We start from the raw sequence: 19,257 nt of genomic DNA on the forward strand, positions 1-19,257 counted from the left end.
GAGGTATAAATTATTGCTATCATGGCTGATGCCAAGCTATGAAAATGACTACTGAACAGAGTTGGAAAGAGATATACAGAAGCAAATCAGACCACCAGACCAAGCAAAAAAACATGAGTCCAGATCTCAGATAATAGTAAACTGTTCTAAAATTGTTAGGAAGTAATGAGCTTTGAGTATATTTTAAAACCTATGCTTTAGAATACAACTCATTCCACAGTAAGCATTTAGAGTTTAATTTTTACCAATGGCTATGTTGAATAACTGGCTCTCAGTTTTCCTGGAAATTTAGCCATCAGCTCTCTTGGGCCAGCTCTACACACCAACAGGGACACAAAGAAGTTGTTGTCTTGCCAGAGTCCACTGATGAGTAGCAGTGGCAGAGCCAGAATTGATAGTTCTGTTTTTATAATCAGAACTTCCTTGGAAAGATTTACTTATCTATATTTCTGTTTGTTTATTGCATTGTCCAACAGTCTGTGAGAAGGATCATTACAGGCTGATATGAGGCAGTGGTCAGTATTTCAATAACCAAAAATGGGACAGTGAAAAGCAGATTAGATTTAGAGTTATAAATAAATCCTAGCTTTGAGCCTTGGCCTTACCAGTTACCAGTGGTGCAGCCTTGATCAAGTCAATTACTCGTCTGGCTTCAGTTTTTCAATCTGTCAGATGGAGAAATTGGGCCACATGAACATTTAATGTCTCAGGCAGGTCACATGACTCATTGTTTAGATCAGTCATTAAAACAAGTATTTGCTTAGTACCAATTATCTGCATACTTGTTATGAACTCTAGGTAGAATTAAATGTGAATATAATCATAATAATGTAACACCAGCTTGCCTTTATGCAGAGCCTTCTAATTTACCAAAGAAAAATTTACTTTGAGCGTTTGAGGTCTTGAGGCTTTAGAACATCATGACATGTATTCATGGAATGTTAAGAGAAAGAATGACACATTTTAGAACAGCAAACAGAAGAAACACAAGAGGTCATAACCAGGTAGTGGTAAGGAATAGGAACAAACATTTTTTTTGCCATGTCTATTAATTCCTTCATTTGTTTTAAGAAACAGTAAAAAAAATCATAAAACTACTTTTTTCTGATTATAAAATTATTATAGAAAACTTAGAAATTCTTAAGGAGTATTTAATAAGGAGAAAATACCACACAGCCAGTCTAGTATTGTGTATTTCTTTACCTGTTTTCCAAAACGTTCTCAGTCGTCATTTTACTTACTGTTCGCAATTTTGTCTTTTTGGTGTACAGTAACTGATATCTTATTATAGGAAGTTGAAGTTGTTGATTGTTTATTATTCCTAAGAAAAATAGCTCCGTTTAATATTTTAGAATTGTACATTTGACATACAGTTTCCAACTATAATATTTAAAATTTCATAAGACAATTTTATCAGATCATATACTTTTGAACTTTAGTTTGATTCTGTCAAAATTATTCAATTTCACCTAGATTTTATTCCATTTTTAAACATTATTAAGAGAAACATTTTGCCTGAATTCTTCAGTATGATATATTTCAACTGGAAATAGCACTCATGTTTTTATATTAAAGTAGATATAATAAAGTGTATAGTTAATAGACTTTATTCACTTTCTATGGGAGATAGGCTGTGTGTAGTATAGGGTTTATTAGTTTAGAAAGTGCTTAATAAGTGTTTAATAAGTTTAAAAAGATTCAGGCTAATTTAAGATGACCAGAATCATTTGAGAAGAGTGTTACAAAAACCTTACTGGAGCATTCATGATAATAGCTTTTATTATCATTAGGAGAGATGACAACTAAGCATAGTTGAGGAACTCTGTTAAATGAGAACTGTGAAATGAAGTATGTTGTTGCTTTAATTCACCTACATATTAAGCCATGACTCAAACTGGAATTGATTAAAGGTTGATGAGATCTACTAAACTGACCCAACTCTAACATTTGTGTATTAGATTTATGTCAATTAAAACAAGAACAGTTTTACCTCTGTCATTCTTTAACATCTTTGAGTCAACCTCTGCTTTATAAGGGAAGTGCTGTAACTACCATGGTTATTTAAATATTAATAGTTTCCATTAAAGGGCTCTGGAGGTTTGCAGCTGGAAGACTGAGACTAGATGGCATGATTGGTTTCTTGTTTCGCCCCCTCCCCCCACCAAGGGATGGGGGGACAAACCTCTTACTGGAAGAGCTTCTTCCATTATTTTTTAACATGGCATTTGTTTTTCTGCATTAGACAGTAGGAATTTTTATTTCAGGGAGTCTTTGAAAGTAGCTATACTATTTAAACATCAGCATAACACATAATTATAAAAAATATCTTAACAGGGCCATAGTGGCCATTACCCTTGGGCTTTTGGGGAACTTAATTTCAGTTTTTTAAATTCATTCTGTTCTTCATTATAGTTAATAACAGGCAAAAGCATTTTTCAGCTCTCTATTGTATTTCTGTGGGCCTATTTACATTAAGTGTGAGGAATTCTATTAAGTTAATTCTGGGAGACAGGACAAGGGTCATATATTCAATCAAGTTATGAGTATACACTTTGGTCTTGATAGGGAAATGTTGCTGAAAAGCTTTTTAAATTTGCTACAACCAATATTTTCATATTATGCCAAATTGATTTGCAATAAGCATGCGGTTAATAGATTTTTACACATTTTGTATTTTTAAAATGTTCTAATGGCTTGGCATTTTAAAGCACTGAACAATCAGAAGCATTGTATTTGCATAATTGTATATTTCTTTTGCATCTGGAAATCTGAGTGAATAGAGTGTTTATTTAATGTATTTTATTTAGAATTTAGCACTAAGAACTTGGATCACGCTTAAATAACTAGTGGTAGCGCAGAATGATGAAATGGCAGTGGAGGGGTGGTCATGTGCTCAGCAGGGTCAGGATTAGGTAGAGTCAAGAGAGGCACTCACCCTAAGTGGAAAATTGGAGAGAATGTTAAAAAAAATAACCTGAGTAAGCAAGATAAATAGTACTTTAATGCAGTGTTTGAAAAAACATCCATATAATGGAGGAAAAATCTATGGCAAAAACAAAACAAAACTATCCTATAGTGCTGGCCTCAACTGAAGTCAAGTCCTGGTTTCTCTACTTTCACACCCTTGCCCCAGAAACTCACTTGTGTCATTTTTTTAATCTAAAGTTGGTGATAAGAATTCTCAGTTTCTTGATAGATTTATTAGGAGATTCAAATCAGCCAAAAATACATGGAAAAGCTCATTGTAAACATGACATACATTTATGTGCAAAAGTTTAGGTAGCTAACCATACTATTTTAAGCCATTATGATGATCAGCCCTGATAAATACTCTCAGCAAGCATCAGATTTGAAGAAGCTCAGAAAACTTTGTTGCCAATGTATTTTGGGGCCTAAATTCTTGAGTTTACCTGTAGGTAGTAATGGAGCAATGGGGGAGGGACCTGAAAATACTACTCCTCTCTCTTTTCTTTTTTCTTCCTTCTTGGGGACATAACCAGAATCCATTGCTCATTTTAAATTCTCCATGGATCACTGAGGTCTTCTCACCTTTGCTCAAACTGCTATTCCATGCACTGGTAATTCCTTTGCTAAGTTCCTCCACCTTTTATTCATATCACCTTTGGTAAGGACATCACCTGAAATGAGCTCTTAATCTTCTGCCCTCCTATAGAGGCAGAATGGTCTCTACTACTCATTTGGTGATCAGTCATAAACTCCTCCTTGTCTTGAGGTTTTAGCTTCTCTTCCACTAAGTTTACTTTCTAGGCCACATTTTAAAAATATATAAATTGTTCTCCAGTTACATTATAAATATCTAAAAGAATCCCTCTATAGGTTGGGAACATCCAAATGAGCAGGGTCTGGATCTGTCTTAATCGTGGTGCTCTTCAAGGTGCTTGGCAAAGAGCCTTTCCAGTCAATGAAAAAAGTTTTTGAGGGAATAAATGAATTTGTTGCATGTAAAGGGGCTAGGAAATATTGATCTTTGGATTTATTTGTGAAATGCTACTGTTTTCCATCCTAGACTCTGAAGAAATGGTTGGTGCCATGTGGAAGGTGATCGTTTTCATGGTCCTGCTGACATTCAGTCCCTGTGATGGTCTGTTTCAGTCCATATACCGAAGGGCCCAGGTATCCATGCCACCTAAAGGAGATGCAGGACAGCCTTTACTCCTTACCCCTTACATAGAAGCTGGGAAGCTCAAGGAAGGTGAGTTTGAGTCAGAAAACCACTGGCATACTTTCAATAGTTTGGGATATTTTCTAAGCAGTTATCTCACAAAAAGGAAAATATATTCTGATATTTTTACTTGATTGTTTTATTTTAAATATTAATGATTTGATGTCACATATTATCTGAGTTTTGAGCTAACATGAGAATTAGGGTTGGATTATTTATGCAGTCGAGTTGCAGCATTTCTACTTATAAAACGAGTGAGTGCCTGTCCCCAGTGGGCACTTGACAAGGCTGCTGCTAACCTGGAAACTGCCTACATGTCAGTCAAGCATTCTGTGTGAACTTATTTGCACATCTCAGCAAAGCAAGGTGGACCACCTTGTACATATGAAAACTAAAGGAACACATGGAAGGACTTGCCAGAGTCCACGCAGACACCATCTGGTAGATGCTGGCTTCCCATGCAGATGGCATCACCACATCCACTTTGCTGTGCCCCCTCGCCTGGTGAGTTACACACATGGCTAGGCCTCAGTTTTCTCATTAATAAGGTGGATATTTCACAACTTGCCCAACTTGCACAGTGTTAAAAGATTCCAAAAAGAAAAACCAGGTGAAAACTCTGTAAATTACTCTCCAAATATTAGTGTTTTCTAATGGATTTATTTATAGAGTCTGGGGTTTGCTATAACTATTGTTAAAAGAAATGAAAAAAAAAGAAAAGAAAAGTATAATTTGGTGTTATCAGAGGCTAAAATTTATGCACCCCATCTGCTTTTAATGCTTCTCTGTGCTTAGGTAAGTTGCTGTGTGGATAAATGACTTCATTTCTCTGGAGGCAGCTATTTTGAGGAGCCCTGTAAAGAGCAGCAGAGAAATGAGGTGTTGACTAGAAGCAAAGGTAGGGTCAATGAGGATCTTTAAGAGGACAGGAGAAAAGGTGTGTACTGATGGCAATGACAGGGGAGCACTGGGGTGAGGGAACCACTGTCGAGAGACTGTGTTTAAGGAGGAGGGAGACCTAGAGGCATTGGCATCTGCTCAGGAGCCTGACATTTATCCTGAGAAACACACGAGAAGGCAGAATTTCTCCCTGTGCACCTAGGAGGTTGGTAGATGGGATGGGATGGGAATGGTAAATGGCAATTTTAGGGGGAATGATCATTTTAGAGATCAAAAATAGGTCTAAATACTCTATAACGAAGTTTAAAATAAATAAGATTTTCTTTATTTGAAGAGTTCATACAGCAAACAGGGAACAGGATGTCATCATTTTTGTTTTCTTTAAAATCAAAGCATTCTTGTATCTTAAGGGTATGTTTAAGTCCTGCTTATATGTCTTTTTCGGAAATTCATGTCTATGTCGGTTCCAAGTTTTACCATCTCTTTCTAAAGAAAGGTGTGAAGACTTTGATAGTATGTTCAGTGTATTTTAAAAAGGACTCATTTTTCCTTGATGTGGAAAAGTTGTGAATAGATGGCTTTCTGATTGTGTAGGCAAATTCTGTTTTCATTTTTCTTTTTTCTCTCTCTCTCCATCCATTCAGCTTTCCTTTTTACCTGGGGATTGAACTCAGGGCCTTTGCACAGAGCTATATCTCCAGATTTTCTTTAAAATTTTTTTTTTTTTTAAATTTTGAGACAGGGTCTTGCTAAGCTGCTCAGGCTAGACTCAAACTTGGATCCTCCTGCCTCAGCTTTCCAGATTGCTGGGCAGCATGTTCACCCAGACCTGAACTGGATCACAATGCACTCATTTTAGATTCCTTAAAAAATAGATACTAATGACTTCACTTAACAGTAATTCGATCAGACCATTTACTTTAGAACTGAAAAGGAATTAAATAATCATTATAACCAAACCCTACCACTCCATAAATGAGAAAATCAAGATTCAAATCTCTTACAGGACTTGCCTGAGGGGATGCAGTTAATAGAGATGGGGTACCAGAGATGTATGTAGGACCCAGTCTTCAGACATCTGCTCTGTGATTTGCCTGCTATAATTTAATTATTTGCTAAAGAAGGTGTGGTCTTCTGAAGACGAGACACACACGCAAAAAACAAGGAATAAGGCAGTACACCCTAAAGTTCTAAAATATCACAACAGAATTAGGTATGCTGGAAATTTTGAGAAGAAAGCTATTGGTCAACATAACTGAGGGGAAAATATGAGGTGTGTGTGGACAAAAATATGGCAAATGTTTAAATAAAAAATATATTAGAGTAAAAGACACATTGCCGTTAATCCCTGCAACACTGCCTTTCGCTTTGAACACTGTTTTTCCATCATTCTTGCTGCTTGCTGAAGTGGTTCTGGAAGTCCTCTTTTGTGAGTGTCTTTAGTTGTGCTTATCTGGCTGCCTCAGTGTCCTGAATAGATTCAAAATGTTTATGGTAATTTCTGTCAAATAAAAACATTACAGTGTGTCCTCATCCATATTATTCACCAAGTCTGCCTCTTCCCTAAAGTCAAAATGACCATGAAAGAGAAATGTTTTAAATTGATTCAGGACATCAAGGCACCATGCAACTAAAGATACTCATGAAGAAGGACTTCCAGAACTACTTCAGAAAGTGGCAAAAATGATGGAATAAGAGTGTTCAAATCAAGAGGGAGTTTTTAGGGGAGGATTCATATCAACGTCTCTTACTGTAACAAATTTTTTAAGAAGTTTAAACAGTCACTGGATATTTTGATCATACTCCTTAATACTATTACTAGTAGTAAAAATAATAGGTAATAACATTTTGTAATTATATCCCTAGTGCCCAGCATAGCACTAGTATGTAATAAGCACTCAATAAATATTTATGCAATTTAAATTTGAGTCATAACCATGTGCCAAGTATTGTGTTTCTACATCTATTAGCTCAGTAAATACTCATAGCAACCCAAATGAATGTATACATATCATTCCCATTTCATAGATAGAAAACTGAGGCCCAGAGAAATGAAGTACTTTGTCCAGAGATCTAAAATTAGGAAGTGGCAGAGCTGGAATCACAACCTATGCCTGCCAGTTCTAGAGCCAGAACTACGGACCACTCAGCTATGTGATTTGCTTGACATGCAGGTGTGGGTAAAATCTGAGTAAGAGAGAGAAGTCTGTGCCTGCTGAATGAGGGCAATAGCATAAAAAAGGCATTAAGTGAAAGTGACCATGGAGTGTCTGTGTCATGCATCTGATAAAACCAAGTGAAAAGAATGTTGAGAAATCCACCTGAGGGCTTTTCTACATCCCTCCTCTTCTGCTTTTTTCACCTATGAACATTTCACCATGACTGGCACAAGCAGTAGCAGAGAAGAGTCCAAGGCGGGTAATTTATCTTTTGTCCTTCTGTGTCGAGCCTGGTAAATCTTCATCCAATCAGTGACAGTGTTTAAGATATTAAATCTGTATATAATGTCACTTTCCAAAGTTATGTTATACAAGCAGAATCTTTGAATGGAATTTTAAGTGGCTGATCCAAAAGCTGATACATCTGGGCATTCAGATGCAATCCTGACAACATAATTAAGGATAATCTTATTCATCCGCTTTACTGAAGTTCAGGAAGCTCTGGACAGATGGTCAGCTCTGTCCCCTAATTCCCTTTTGTTTATCAAGTCTGTCAAAACCCTAGGAACGTGTGTCTTAATATCTCAGTGGAACATTTTTGAGATAAACAATAGTTCACAAAAAGACAAGGGATTTTTTAAAAATTTTCAATTAGCTGGCTTGGCTTTATGTAATTGTAATTACATATTTACTTTCTCTGCAGCTTAGAGTAAATCCTTACTTTCTGACACAAAATGAATACAAAAAGCAATTTTAGCATATTTGTAAACAGCGCATTTTCACTAATTTTAAAGAATATTTTGCTGTTGGGTCCTAATTTACTACCTATGGGTTGGTAGTGTCTTGTCTATACCTGTGATGATTCAAGTGTTGTGAATCTAACAGGCACCATAAGAAGCTGACTCAAGCTGTTCTTTGTCCACACGCCAATCTTTTTGAAAGTGTTAATATTGTAAACACTAGTAACAGCACTAAGTAACAAGGAGGAAGTGAAATCACTTCAAAGAAAACCTTTTCCTTTTCTTAACTGTTTTGAAACATTTGTATGGTGAGTCATGGTGCCAGGAAGATAAAAATTCCTGTGTCCTGGCAGTTTGTTTCCACATTCCATTAGTAGACTGTGGAAGCATAAACAGGACATTCAAAAATACAAAAAAAATCATATTAGTTGAAAGAACTTCCAATCATTTTACTGTGATTTGCTGAATGGGAACTTAAAATGTGAAACAGGGCAGAACACTTTTTTATGGACTATGTCACTAGGGAAAAGGTTTTCTAATGTCTTAAGATATCCACAAGGCCTGCCTTCTTTAGAAGGTTTTTATAAAAATAAGTGAATCCTAGAGCAATGTCACTGTGGCTGTTATAGTTCATTCATTATTTTCTCATTCACTCACCCATTCATTTACATTTATTCATTAAAATGTATTTATTGTATGTCTTTAGTGTGAATCAGCATACTAAGTCCCAAAGGATACAAAGGTAAATAAGATAAATTTCCTGCTTCCCAACAGCTCCTGATGGAGGGGGGGGAAGGGATGAAATGTTCCTAAGTACAAGGTAGGAGAGAAGCCACTTAGGCATCCCCAGGAAGGGAAGGATGAGTGAACATCTGAATTGTTCTGAGAGCAGGCCAGCGGACCCTGGGCTGCTCTGGTCTGGGAGACAGATCGATTCAATCATCTTTGGCCCATATTCCATTCCCTCCAGCTCCTTTCTATTATATATTTTTTCTTTTTCTCATTATACTTTGACCCTTCTCATTTTTCTCTGTCTTCTTTCTCAAATATGCTCCTAACTTGTTTACCTCTCTCTGCTCAGTCTACATCTCACCATTACCAATTCTCAGTTTTTACTTTTGTGCCCTCTTTTTTGGGGAGTGGATGGGTGGGGGTATCTCTGTTTGTTTTTCAGAAGAATAATGGTTTTGTTTAAGATACGTCATAGGCATTGTGAATGTTGTCTGACCCTGGAGGGTGATCTTTCTTTGTGCTATTCAAGAGTAGAAATAAAGCAGAGGACAAGGAGAAATGATAGCTGGAAGGAAGAGTGTGGAGAGGTGTTAAAGGGAGCCAGTAAAAACCACATTCCACAGATACCTCCCTTTCCTTAGTTTTCAAAATCTTCTCTCTCTTTTTATTGCCTTTTTCTGGTGGGAAGATGTCTTAGTACATTTGCTGTTGCTGTAACTGTGTAGCACAGACTGAGTAATTTACAAAGAATAAAGGTTTATTCAGCTTATAGTTCTGAGGGCTAGGAATTCAAGGTCAGATAGCTGAATCTGGTGAGGTTCTTCTTGCTGGTGGGGACTCTTCTGCCATATCCTGGTGCAGTGAATGGCATCACCTGATGAGACAGAACATCTCAAGTCACCTTTCTCTTCCTCCTCCTGCAAAGCCACCACCTGGTTAGATTAGGGGTCCACCTTCATGGTCCTCCTTTAACTTAAATTGCCTCCCAATGGCCTCACCACAAGCAGATTAAATTTCCACTCCTGAGAACTCACAGTGGGTATTAAATTTCAGCATGAGTCTTGGTGGGGACCTTCAGACCATCATAGGAGGGACATGTCTCACTGGGCAGATAATGGGAAGAGCTACAGTGTTTGGATTAATCATCCTTCCCTGGGAGAACTCGGCTGACCCAGAAAAAGGCAAATCTTCCAGACTTCTAGACTTCACTTGGCATGGCCCATGGGCTAATGATAACTGTGCCTGTCATTGGTTAGACCTTTACTTTAGCTCCAAGTCCCTGCTGAGCATGTTCCTAAGCATTTTCTTCATTTGATCCTTACCAGGTGCCCATGGTGAGGGAATCAGTATCCTCATTTTCCCCAAAAGGAGAGGCTCAGAGGTAATGAGACTTGCTGGGGGCCTAGTTGGGATTACAAATCGAGGTCTGTCCAACTGGGCACCCCATGCTCTTCTCTTATGCCAGCCTGGCAGGGTCCTAAGGCAACCAACTGCCCATTGAGACCTTTCCTTTGTCCCCACCATGGCCTCTACTCCCACGTGCTCCCTGTTCCCAATCCTCAGGTACATTTCACATGTATGCGGCAGGTGACAATAGCTGTGCTCCCTCCAGGTGTCTTCTCCCTGCAGGTTGAGCATGTGAGGACTTGTGTATTCCTGTGGTCCTAGAAGGTATCCACCTTTCATAGATGAGAAGCTGAAGCACAGAGGGGCTGATTGCTGCCTGATGGGTCACAAAGCTTGTCTATGGCAGCACTGGGATCCACACAGTGCTCAGAAGGAACTGTGTTCTGGATGAGGTCCCCTTTAGGGAGGCATGCCCATTTTGAAAGAGGAACTTGCAGCCTCTGAGTCATGTTGTGTTGGTGAAAGTTTAACCACTAGCTTTCAGCAGGGCCAGGACTGTAGCACCAATTCCCTGGGATATAAACCTTCTTACTACACCTGATTTCATGCAGTTGGTGATGTGGCTGAGGGCTGAGCTGGGGACAATGCTAACGCAGTGTTCCACAGCCTGTTGCCTCCTGCCCAGAACTGAAAGTCTCCACTAAAGGACGCTACTCTTTCACCCGGACTTCCCCTCCTACTTTCTTACCCTCCACTCTGTTATCTATTTTCTATTCCTTTTCCACTCCCTTTCAAATCACCACTTCTCCCATTCTCTGCTATTTGCAGCTGCTGACTAATATAATTGAGAGGCCTTGTAGCAGGGCAGGGGAAGTAACAAACCCTGCAGCCTGACTGCTACCATATTTCCCCGAAAATAAGACTGGGTCTGATACTAATTTTTGCTCCAAAAGATACAGTAGGGCTTATTTTCAGGGGAGGTCTTACTTTTCCATGTACAACAATCTACATTTATTCATTTAGTCCTGTACAAAAATCTACATTTATTCAGATACAGTCATATCATCTTCTTCTAGAACATCATCATAGCTCTCTCAACCCCAGTTCTAGCCTGAATTTCTTGTGACTCCATTTCCTGTAGAACCACTGGCCCCAATCTTGCATGTCCAGCCACAGAGCCCTCTTAAATGAGCACTTCTTGTCCATGCAGCCTGCTCATAGTGCACTGGCAACACAGTTGTCAGCCATTTTATCCCATGAATTCTTCACCCAAGTCATAACGTCTTGCAAGCTAGGTTTCCCCAAGTTTCCATTAAATCAAGTGTTAATTGAAGACTTACAAGACAGGAGTGGCAACAAAATGATGACAGTGAAGAATGATGGTCCACACAAAAGAAACAAAAGATTGCAGGCACTAAAATTCGGAAAACATTTCTTTATTTCACATGAGTGCCTTAAGTGCATCTGTTACAACAGATGACATATTGAATTATAAAGATTCATATTAGGCACAACCATGTCTGTTCACTATCAAATGTGCATGTTATTCGTGCATTGTATCTGTACTTTGATCACTGGGCAGTTAGTCTGGAGTTCATCTGTTTATTTTTTTATTCATTAAGTTTATTGGTACATTTTAGATATACAGTATGATGACATTCATCATGGGAATTTGTACCTTTACATAATATATCTTGGTTCTTATTTTTTTCTCCATTCCCCTGCCTTCTCTTCAACCCCTCCACCCTTCCCTGTTTACAAAGACTTTGTTTCTGATTTCTCATATTTATTCCTTTCCCTTCTTTCATTTCCCCTATCCCTCCTACTTCCCCTTCCCCTTTGGACCTTTTCTTCCTATTTCACATTATCTAATATTCATGTTGATCCTTATTTACACTATCAGGTTCTCACACCAGAGAAACTATTTGGTATTTACACATGTGTGTCCAGTTTCACTTAAGAGTATGGCCTCAATGTGCATCCATTTAGCTATAAATGTCTCTGGTTTCTCATTCTTTATGGCTGAGTAGTACTCCATTTTATAAAAAAAAAAACACATCTTCTTTATCCAGTCTCCAGTTGATGGGTAATTGGGCTGCTTCCAATTTTTAGCTATTACAAACTGTGCTGCTATAAACATGGGTGCACATATATAGCTGTGGTATGATTCTTTTAATTCTTCTGGGGTAGCCAGCAGGGGAATAGCTAGGTCAAATGGGACCTCCAATCCTAGTTTTTTGAGGTATCTCCATACTGATTTCCACAGTGGTTGCTCCAGTCTACACTCCTACCAACAGTGGAGAAGGGTTCCTTTTTCCTCACAGCCCCGCCAGCATTTGTTATTGGTTGATTTTTTGATAGCAGCCATTCTTTCTGGAGTGAGGTGGAATGTCAGTGTTGTTCTCATTTGCATCTCTCAAATCACCAGTGATGTTGAGGAGTTCATCTTTTTATATAGGCATTTACTTCTCATCCAAAAACACTCACTTGGGTATTTACAAATACTTAATTATAATTTATATTATCATTTATTCTAAGTATTAATATCAATACTATTTATTTACATTTAATTATATATTAATGTATCATTTTATAATTCAGTATGTCTATCACATGTTGCAGTGGATGTACTAAATTTGTCCATCTGGCTGACAATCTTAACTGGGATTATTTTTGCGCTAGAGCTTATATTATAAGCATCTTAAAAAATCTTGCCAGGGCATATTTTCCAGTTAGGTCTTATTTTTGGGGAAACATGGTAGATTTAAATCCCAGCTCTCCTTCACTACCTGTGTGACCTTGGGCAAGTTGCTTAATCTCTCTGTGCTTCAGATTTCTCATCCGTAAAGTGGAGATAATAATTATGTCTCCCACATAATGCAAAGCCTTTGGTACAGTGGCCTTAATTCCTAACTCTTGTGAGTATCATTTACACCTAGGTGTCCTCAGCTGTCTGAGGATACCCTCTTTCTCTTTCCCCATCCCTGCCCCTCTTCTGCCATAAGAAAGCCAGGATCTCCTTGTTCTACAGTGCTCCATATATGGTTTCCCCAGAGGAGCCGTGAGATCACCCCAGCTCATTGCTTGCATCTCCCCTCTCCCCACCACCTCCAGACCCCAGGCCCCATAGGCCTCAGTCCCCACCCCCCATGCAGGAGACTGTGGAGAGCACAGCCCTCCCCAGGCCTGAGGGCCACTGAGATGCATCATTTGCTGGCACCCTACTTCTTTTGGGTCATGTGACTTTACCTTGCCCCTTTCTGTGTGGCCCAATGTGAACATGGTGGTTTACTCAAAGTGTAAAAGGTGATTTTCTTTTCATCTTTAAAAAATCTTACCCAGTTCATAAAATATTTTTGGATCACACCCAAAAATAAAAATGCTTAAAAATGTCAGTCATCCCTGGCAAAACTGTTAATACAAATGATGTTGGATTGGCCAGAGGAAGCTGAAATTTGCTGTGGTAAAATGCCAAGCCCCTTGGGCCTCCTGTATCACTTCTTCCCAGATCTAGTTCCTGGGGAAAGTCTAAGACTGAGATGGCTCATGCGGCACTTTTCTCTAATCCCTGGGTACATTTTCTCTTTCTCCACCAGGGAAAAAATGAGTTTGGTCAGACCTTTTTCAGAACTGAATGTGGAGAGTTACTCTGGCCACATCACTGTGAACAAGACTTGGAACAGCAACCTCTTCTTCTGGTTCTTTACAGCTCAGATAGGCCATGAAGGGTCCCAGTGGGAGAGCAGGTGGTACCCCTTGCTTTTGGGAATGGGAATATATATAAATGTGAAGCAACTCTGAGTGACATTCCTGTTTATGGGCAGGAAACAAATGTTTGTAGAGGTTAGAGGGGGTCCAACTTTTATTTGGAATATTAGTACTACCACTTTCTTCCTTCCTGCTACAGTCTTCTTCCTATCTTTTTATTGTTTTGTTCTAAAAATAGTAGGGTTAGGATGGACAGTGGGGCGCCTACCCCAGGAGGTGGAAAGGAATGGAGAGTTGCTGAAATGAACAGGTAACATACATGTAAAGTGAGTCCACCTTGCTCTCCTATGGATGCCCTGTCTGTGGACTGTAGAGGTCACTCACCTTTTTAGGTCTCCGTAGACACATCTGGGATGTCTGACCCTTTGCCAATACTATTTAAATAGCTCTCTTCCAAGTGCATGGAGTAGACACTTTAAGTTTTGGGGTGCTATTGGGAGTATTGATGGAGGTGTTACGATGCTTAAATTTTATCCCACACACAATGCAGAGTAATTTTCTATTTTTATTCTCTACAGTGGATTTGCTTTAAAAGGCAGAGAAAGCAAAGAAGAGCTATCCTTTGGAGGGTGGTATTCATATTTACATATGATTTACATATAGCAATATTACATATAATAACTGGTAAATTGCTTAAGCCAAGGTCATTTTCAAGGTAAATTGTTTTTACTGGTACTGTTGGGCTATATTTTCTTCACTTTTCATTTCTGCTTTCTCAGCCACATGACCAGACCATTCCAAACCAGTCTGTTGTGGGGTGGGATGAGGTAGGATGGAGATGGGGCATATGAGCAATGCAGAAGAATTCCAGGTATTTTTTTGGTGTGAGACTGTCACCTCTAGACCCTAGAGAGTTTTTAATTTCTCTCTTAGCGGTTACTGTTGAGTGCGGAAAGTCAGGTGCCTTCAGCTCAGCATTTAAGGAGAATCCCTCAGGGCAGGACAGGTGCGTGAGACGAGGTCAGCACCAAGTGTGAGAGCTCTCCAGCCTCCCATGCCTGTCCTTGTGGTGCCCAGCTGGAAACCGGAGTGGCAAGGAATATGGTGGTGCTCTGTCCCCAGAGCTGTTCTATCAGGCACAGAGCAAGATGTGGAAGGCGGATAATGAACCGTCAGAAGCAGGCAGAAAATAACCAGCTCAACTGTCTTAAGGAGACTTGTTATAAATTAAGCTTAGCCTAGAAATGTGACCTCTTTCTAGTAGCTGGGATTTTCTTTTCTTTTCTTTTCTTTTCTTTTCTTTTCTTTTCTTTCTTTCTTTCTTTCTCTTTTTAAAATTTTGGCCATATTTGTTTCAGACATCAGATATATACTTGAGTCCATCCTAATTTAATGATTTTTGTGAGTTCCTAACAAGTTTTTATTCTCAAAATCATGTTTGTTTCTTGACTTCAACATCTATATGTATTTTTTCCACACATCATTAACTAATCTCTATTTACTCCCCAAAGTCTACTACCCAGGTCTCTCTGAAGTGTCTTACTTAATGATCTAGAAAAATATAAATATGGATTTATTAAAGACCAACATATAAAAATTGTACATCTTTGTGGGATACCATGTGATGTTTTGAAACATTGCACATATTTTGGGGTACCAAATGATACATGTATATATTGTATAATGTTCAAATTAGGATAAGCATATTTATTTCCTCAAATATCTATCATTTCTTTGTGGTGAAAACATTTAAAATCTTTTCTGCTGGCTTTTTGGAAATATTCAAGACGTTACCAAAATCTCTAGTCACCAGAACGTCTCCTAATTGTAACTTACTACCTATTGACTATCCTTTCCCCAAACCTTCCTATGTGCTACCCTCTTCACCTTCTGGTAACTACTCCACCCTCAACTTCTGTAAGATCAACATTTTTATACTCCTCAGATGAGTGAGATCGCAGAGTAATTGTCTTTCTATGCCTGGCTTGTTTCACTAAACATAATGTCCTCCATTTCCAGTCATGTTGTCACAAGTGACAGGATTTCGTCTCTATTTATGGCAGAATAGTGTTCTACTGTGTGTATTTACCACATTTTCTTTGTCCATTCATTAGCTGATAGGTACTTAGACTGACTCCATTTCTTTTGGTGGGAATGTAAATTCATACAACCATTATGGAAAATAGTATAGAGGTCCTTCAAAAAATTTAAACTAGAAATACCATATGATCCAGCAATCCCAGGACAGGGTATACATACCACCAAAATGAGATTAGTATGTGAGAGAGATGTCTGCACTCCCATGTTTATTGCAGCACTACTCACAATAGCAATAAAATGGAATCAACCTGTTTTCTGTTTTTCGGTTTCTTAAATTCTATGCCTTCCAGAAACTATTCTATACACTCGCATTTTATATCACATCTATCAATATCAATGAATACAGTCATTTATTAACTTCTTTGCATTAGTTTTCTTTGCTATGATAATAATTTGTCACAAACTGAATGTCTTAAAACAATGTTGATTTTATCATTTCACAGTTTTTGGGTCCCAAGTCTGACAAAAGTCTCAGTGAGCTCAAATGAAGGTGTGGAGAGGACTTTGGTCCCCCGGATGCTCCAAGGGAGAATCCATTCTCCTTGCCTCTTGCAGTTTCTAGATGCTACTTGCCTTCCTTCGCTCATTCCTTCCCCTGTTTTTGAAACCTGTAGTGCCAGGCTGAATCCCTCCTTTAGCTGAATCCTTCTCACGTTGTGTCACTCTGATTTCCATCCTTCTGTCATTTTGCTTTGTCTGATTCATTTTCTGCCTCCTTCTGCTGCTTTCAAAGGCCTTTGTGATTATGCCCAGATGATCCAGGATAATCTTATTTTAAGGCCAGTTGATCAGCAGGCAGCCTTATCTCCCCTTTTTCCTGGAACCTAACAGAGTCACAGATTCTGCAGATCAGGGCATTTGGGGGGAGCTATTATTCTGCACAAAATAAATACCAGACGATTTTGTTTAGACTGGTAATTCTCAACATGTTCTTTCTCAGTGACCCTCACATTTTGTAGTGTTTAAGATTCCCTCTGACTGGTTCTGCTGCCGGCCTCGAAAGTGCAAGGTCCTGATTTCGATCCCAGGTACCAAAAAAAAAAAAAAAAGATTCCCTCTGACTTCCCTTAGAGATTCTGACTTCTAAATTAGGAGAGGCCCATAAATTGCAAAATTACCAGGTGGACCACACTTCCTGAAACCACTGTTTTAGCCTCTGGGCCTCTGTCCTGTGCCTGTAGCTGCTGGCCCCAAAGTGGCCCACACTTTCACTGGAGAGAAACACCTAGAGCAGTCAACCAAGCTGGAGAGTGTGATTGTTCCCTGTACCTATGCGACATGGGGTTAGAATGGGCGTCCAGAGGGGCAAGGGCAACCTTTGGAAATCAGCTTTCGTAATCCTGCTTGGACCTGTTGAGCTCAGCCTCCACCCCGCCCATCTTCCTCTTCCTCTTTGTTCCCTGACCCACTCCTCAGCTGCAGAAACCTGATTCCTTTCTCTTCTGCTTTGTTACCTCTTTATATACCAGTAAGTTCCTCACTGACTTCTGAATAATCCGGATTTGTAAAAACAAGAATTAATAGTAAGGGAAGAGATCAAACAGAAACAAAACAAAAACCCAGTGTTTTCTTTCTTCCCCTCCCCTTGAGCAGGTGAACAGTTTTGTCTAATGTAGAGGGTGTCCCTGGACCATAAATGGTTCGGGGAAAGAGATTCAGGTTCTGCCTGTCCTGCTGTTGCCAGAATAAGTCCTGAAACCTCTGTTCTTTAAACAACAGCTGGTCAGTTAGTGTTTTGTAATTTTTCCTCCTTAATTAATGAAAACCTGACCAGATTATGTTCTTTTAGATCCAGTTCTATAGACATGAACACATCCTTACGTGATCCAAGAAGACATAAAAGTCAGGCCATCAGAACAGGAAAGGTCTTTAAGTATGTGATGTTCCATTGGAAGTGGTGGATGCAGCTTTAGGGAGAGAGGGACAGAGATGGAAAGACAGTACCATAGACAGGTGTCACCATCGGGCAGCTGGGACTAATAGTTCCCAGACTTCCTCACCAAGAAGCCCACATGCAGAGCCAGATACAGCTTCTAGCTGTAAATTATACAGCAGGACCAGTGCAAGGTGAAGTAGATAAAGGCATGCAAGAAGGAAAAGCACTTTACTAAAACAGGGGGAAGGCCCTTTCTCTGGGCAGAAATAGGAGTTCTTTGTCCATCACAGGGAAGCAGCTGACACTGTTTGTCATCAGGAGAGAAATGACCCTTTAAAAAACCAAAGGTAGAGAAAATAGAGATCCAGGAAGGATGCCATACTTGTAATATCCTCTGAGTAATTTTTTGGAATGCAGTGTCTCAAATTAGTTTTTGTCTTCCTGTTATTTCTGAGACTCCCTTTGCTATTGTATACAAATCAGTACCTAATAAATTCCAGAACTCCAAATTGGTGTGTGGTGGTAATAGAGCAGGAGAAATGAGTAGGCATTCTGCCTGGCATAAAAAGTATAATGAAACCAATAAAAACTCAACAACTAGAGTGGCTGTTGTTAAGTGTACATTGACTACATGCTAAGCACTGGCTTTTTCTTATTTTAGCCTTATAAGAGTCACAGGAGGGAGGAATTATTCTCCTCATTTTATAAATGAAGAGGATGGCAGAAAGTAAATAATTAACCCCAAGTTACCCAAATAGAAATTGGCAGAACTGGAATTTAAAACTAGGTCTCTAACCCATAAATCTTTCCTTTTGACCATCATGTGTTAGATACTGAGAAAAATAAAAGGTAGTCATGGAAGGCAGTAGCATGTGTATAAAAGTATTGCTCTTTAAGCTAGTCAGGCTTTGGTAAAAGTGGCTCCACCTCTTGTGCCACATGTGACCTCAGCACATTTCCTCATATCTCTGAGCTTCAGTTTCCTTGATTTAAATTAGGGATCAAAATAGTTACTAGGCAGTGGTTTTGAAACAGCAGCAATATTGTGGTTTTTTGAGTAGTGCCTGATACATAGTAAATACACCATAGTTATTGTTATTTCATTATGATTATGGTTCCTTTTGTGTTATTAACACAAGTACTGCACTATGCACAACTAAGCCAGTCACAATTTGGGAGATTAAAGAAGACCGAAAATGGAAGGAAATTCCAAATCAAAAGGACCTAATCACCAGCCAAGAATGTGTACTAATTGGTATTAGATAAGGAAATTACTAAGTAACATTGGGATTTGCCATATTTAAGAAGATAAAGGACATTTAGATTATTAGTGCATACAATTATCTTCCTTCTTATTAGAGATCTCCAATATTTTACTCCATCTGATGTACTCTGGAGTTGTGTAAGCAAAACTTACAGATTAATTACCTCAGATATCATGGGGCCCAATCTGGGGGAATTAAGAGTTAGACTAGGACCTTTTATCTGTAGTTCCCATCTTGTTCCTCTGAC

At 38.9% G+C, this 19,257-nt stretch overlaps 1 protein-coding gene across 1 annotated transcript in view; it reads left to right on the plus strand.

Moving 5' to 3' along the window:
• The first annotated feature begins 1,534 nt into the window (after positions 1-1,534).
• The window catches only part of Cpvl (carboxypeptidase vitellogenic like), a 125,960-nt gene continuing 108,237 nt past the window's right edge, over positions 1,535-19,257 (plus strand). The window contains 2 exon segments of the mRNA XM_087206592.1: positions 1,535-4,223; positions 13,658-13,776. Coding sequence (XP_087062718.1) covers positions 4,006-4,223; positions 13,658-13,776 — 337 coding nt within the window. The 5' untranslated portion in view covers positions 1,535-4,005.

This window comes from Heterocephalus glaber, unplaced genomic scaffold (genome assembly GCF_053883595.1).
Source record: "Heterocephalus glaber isolate CG9 unplaced genomic scaffold, H.glaber_assembly_v1.0 deba00000676, whole genome shotgun sequence".
In the NCBI taxonomy this organism is placed as follows: Eukaryota; Metazoa; Chordata; class Mammalia; order Rodentia; family Bathyergidae; genus Heterocephalus; species Heterocephalus glaber.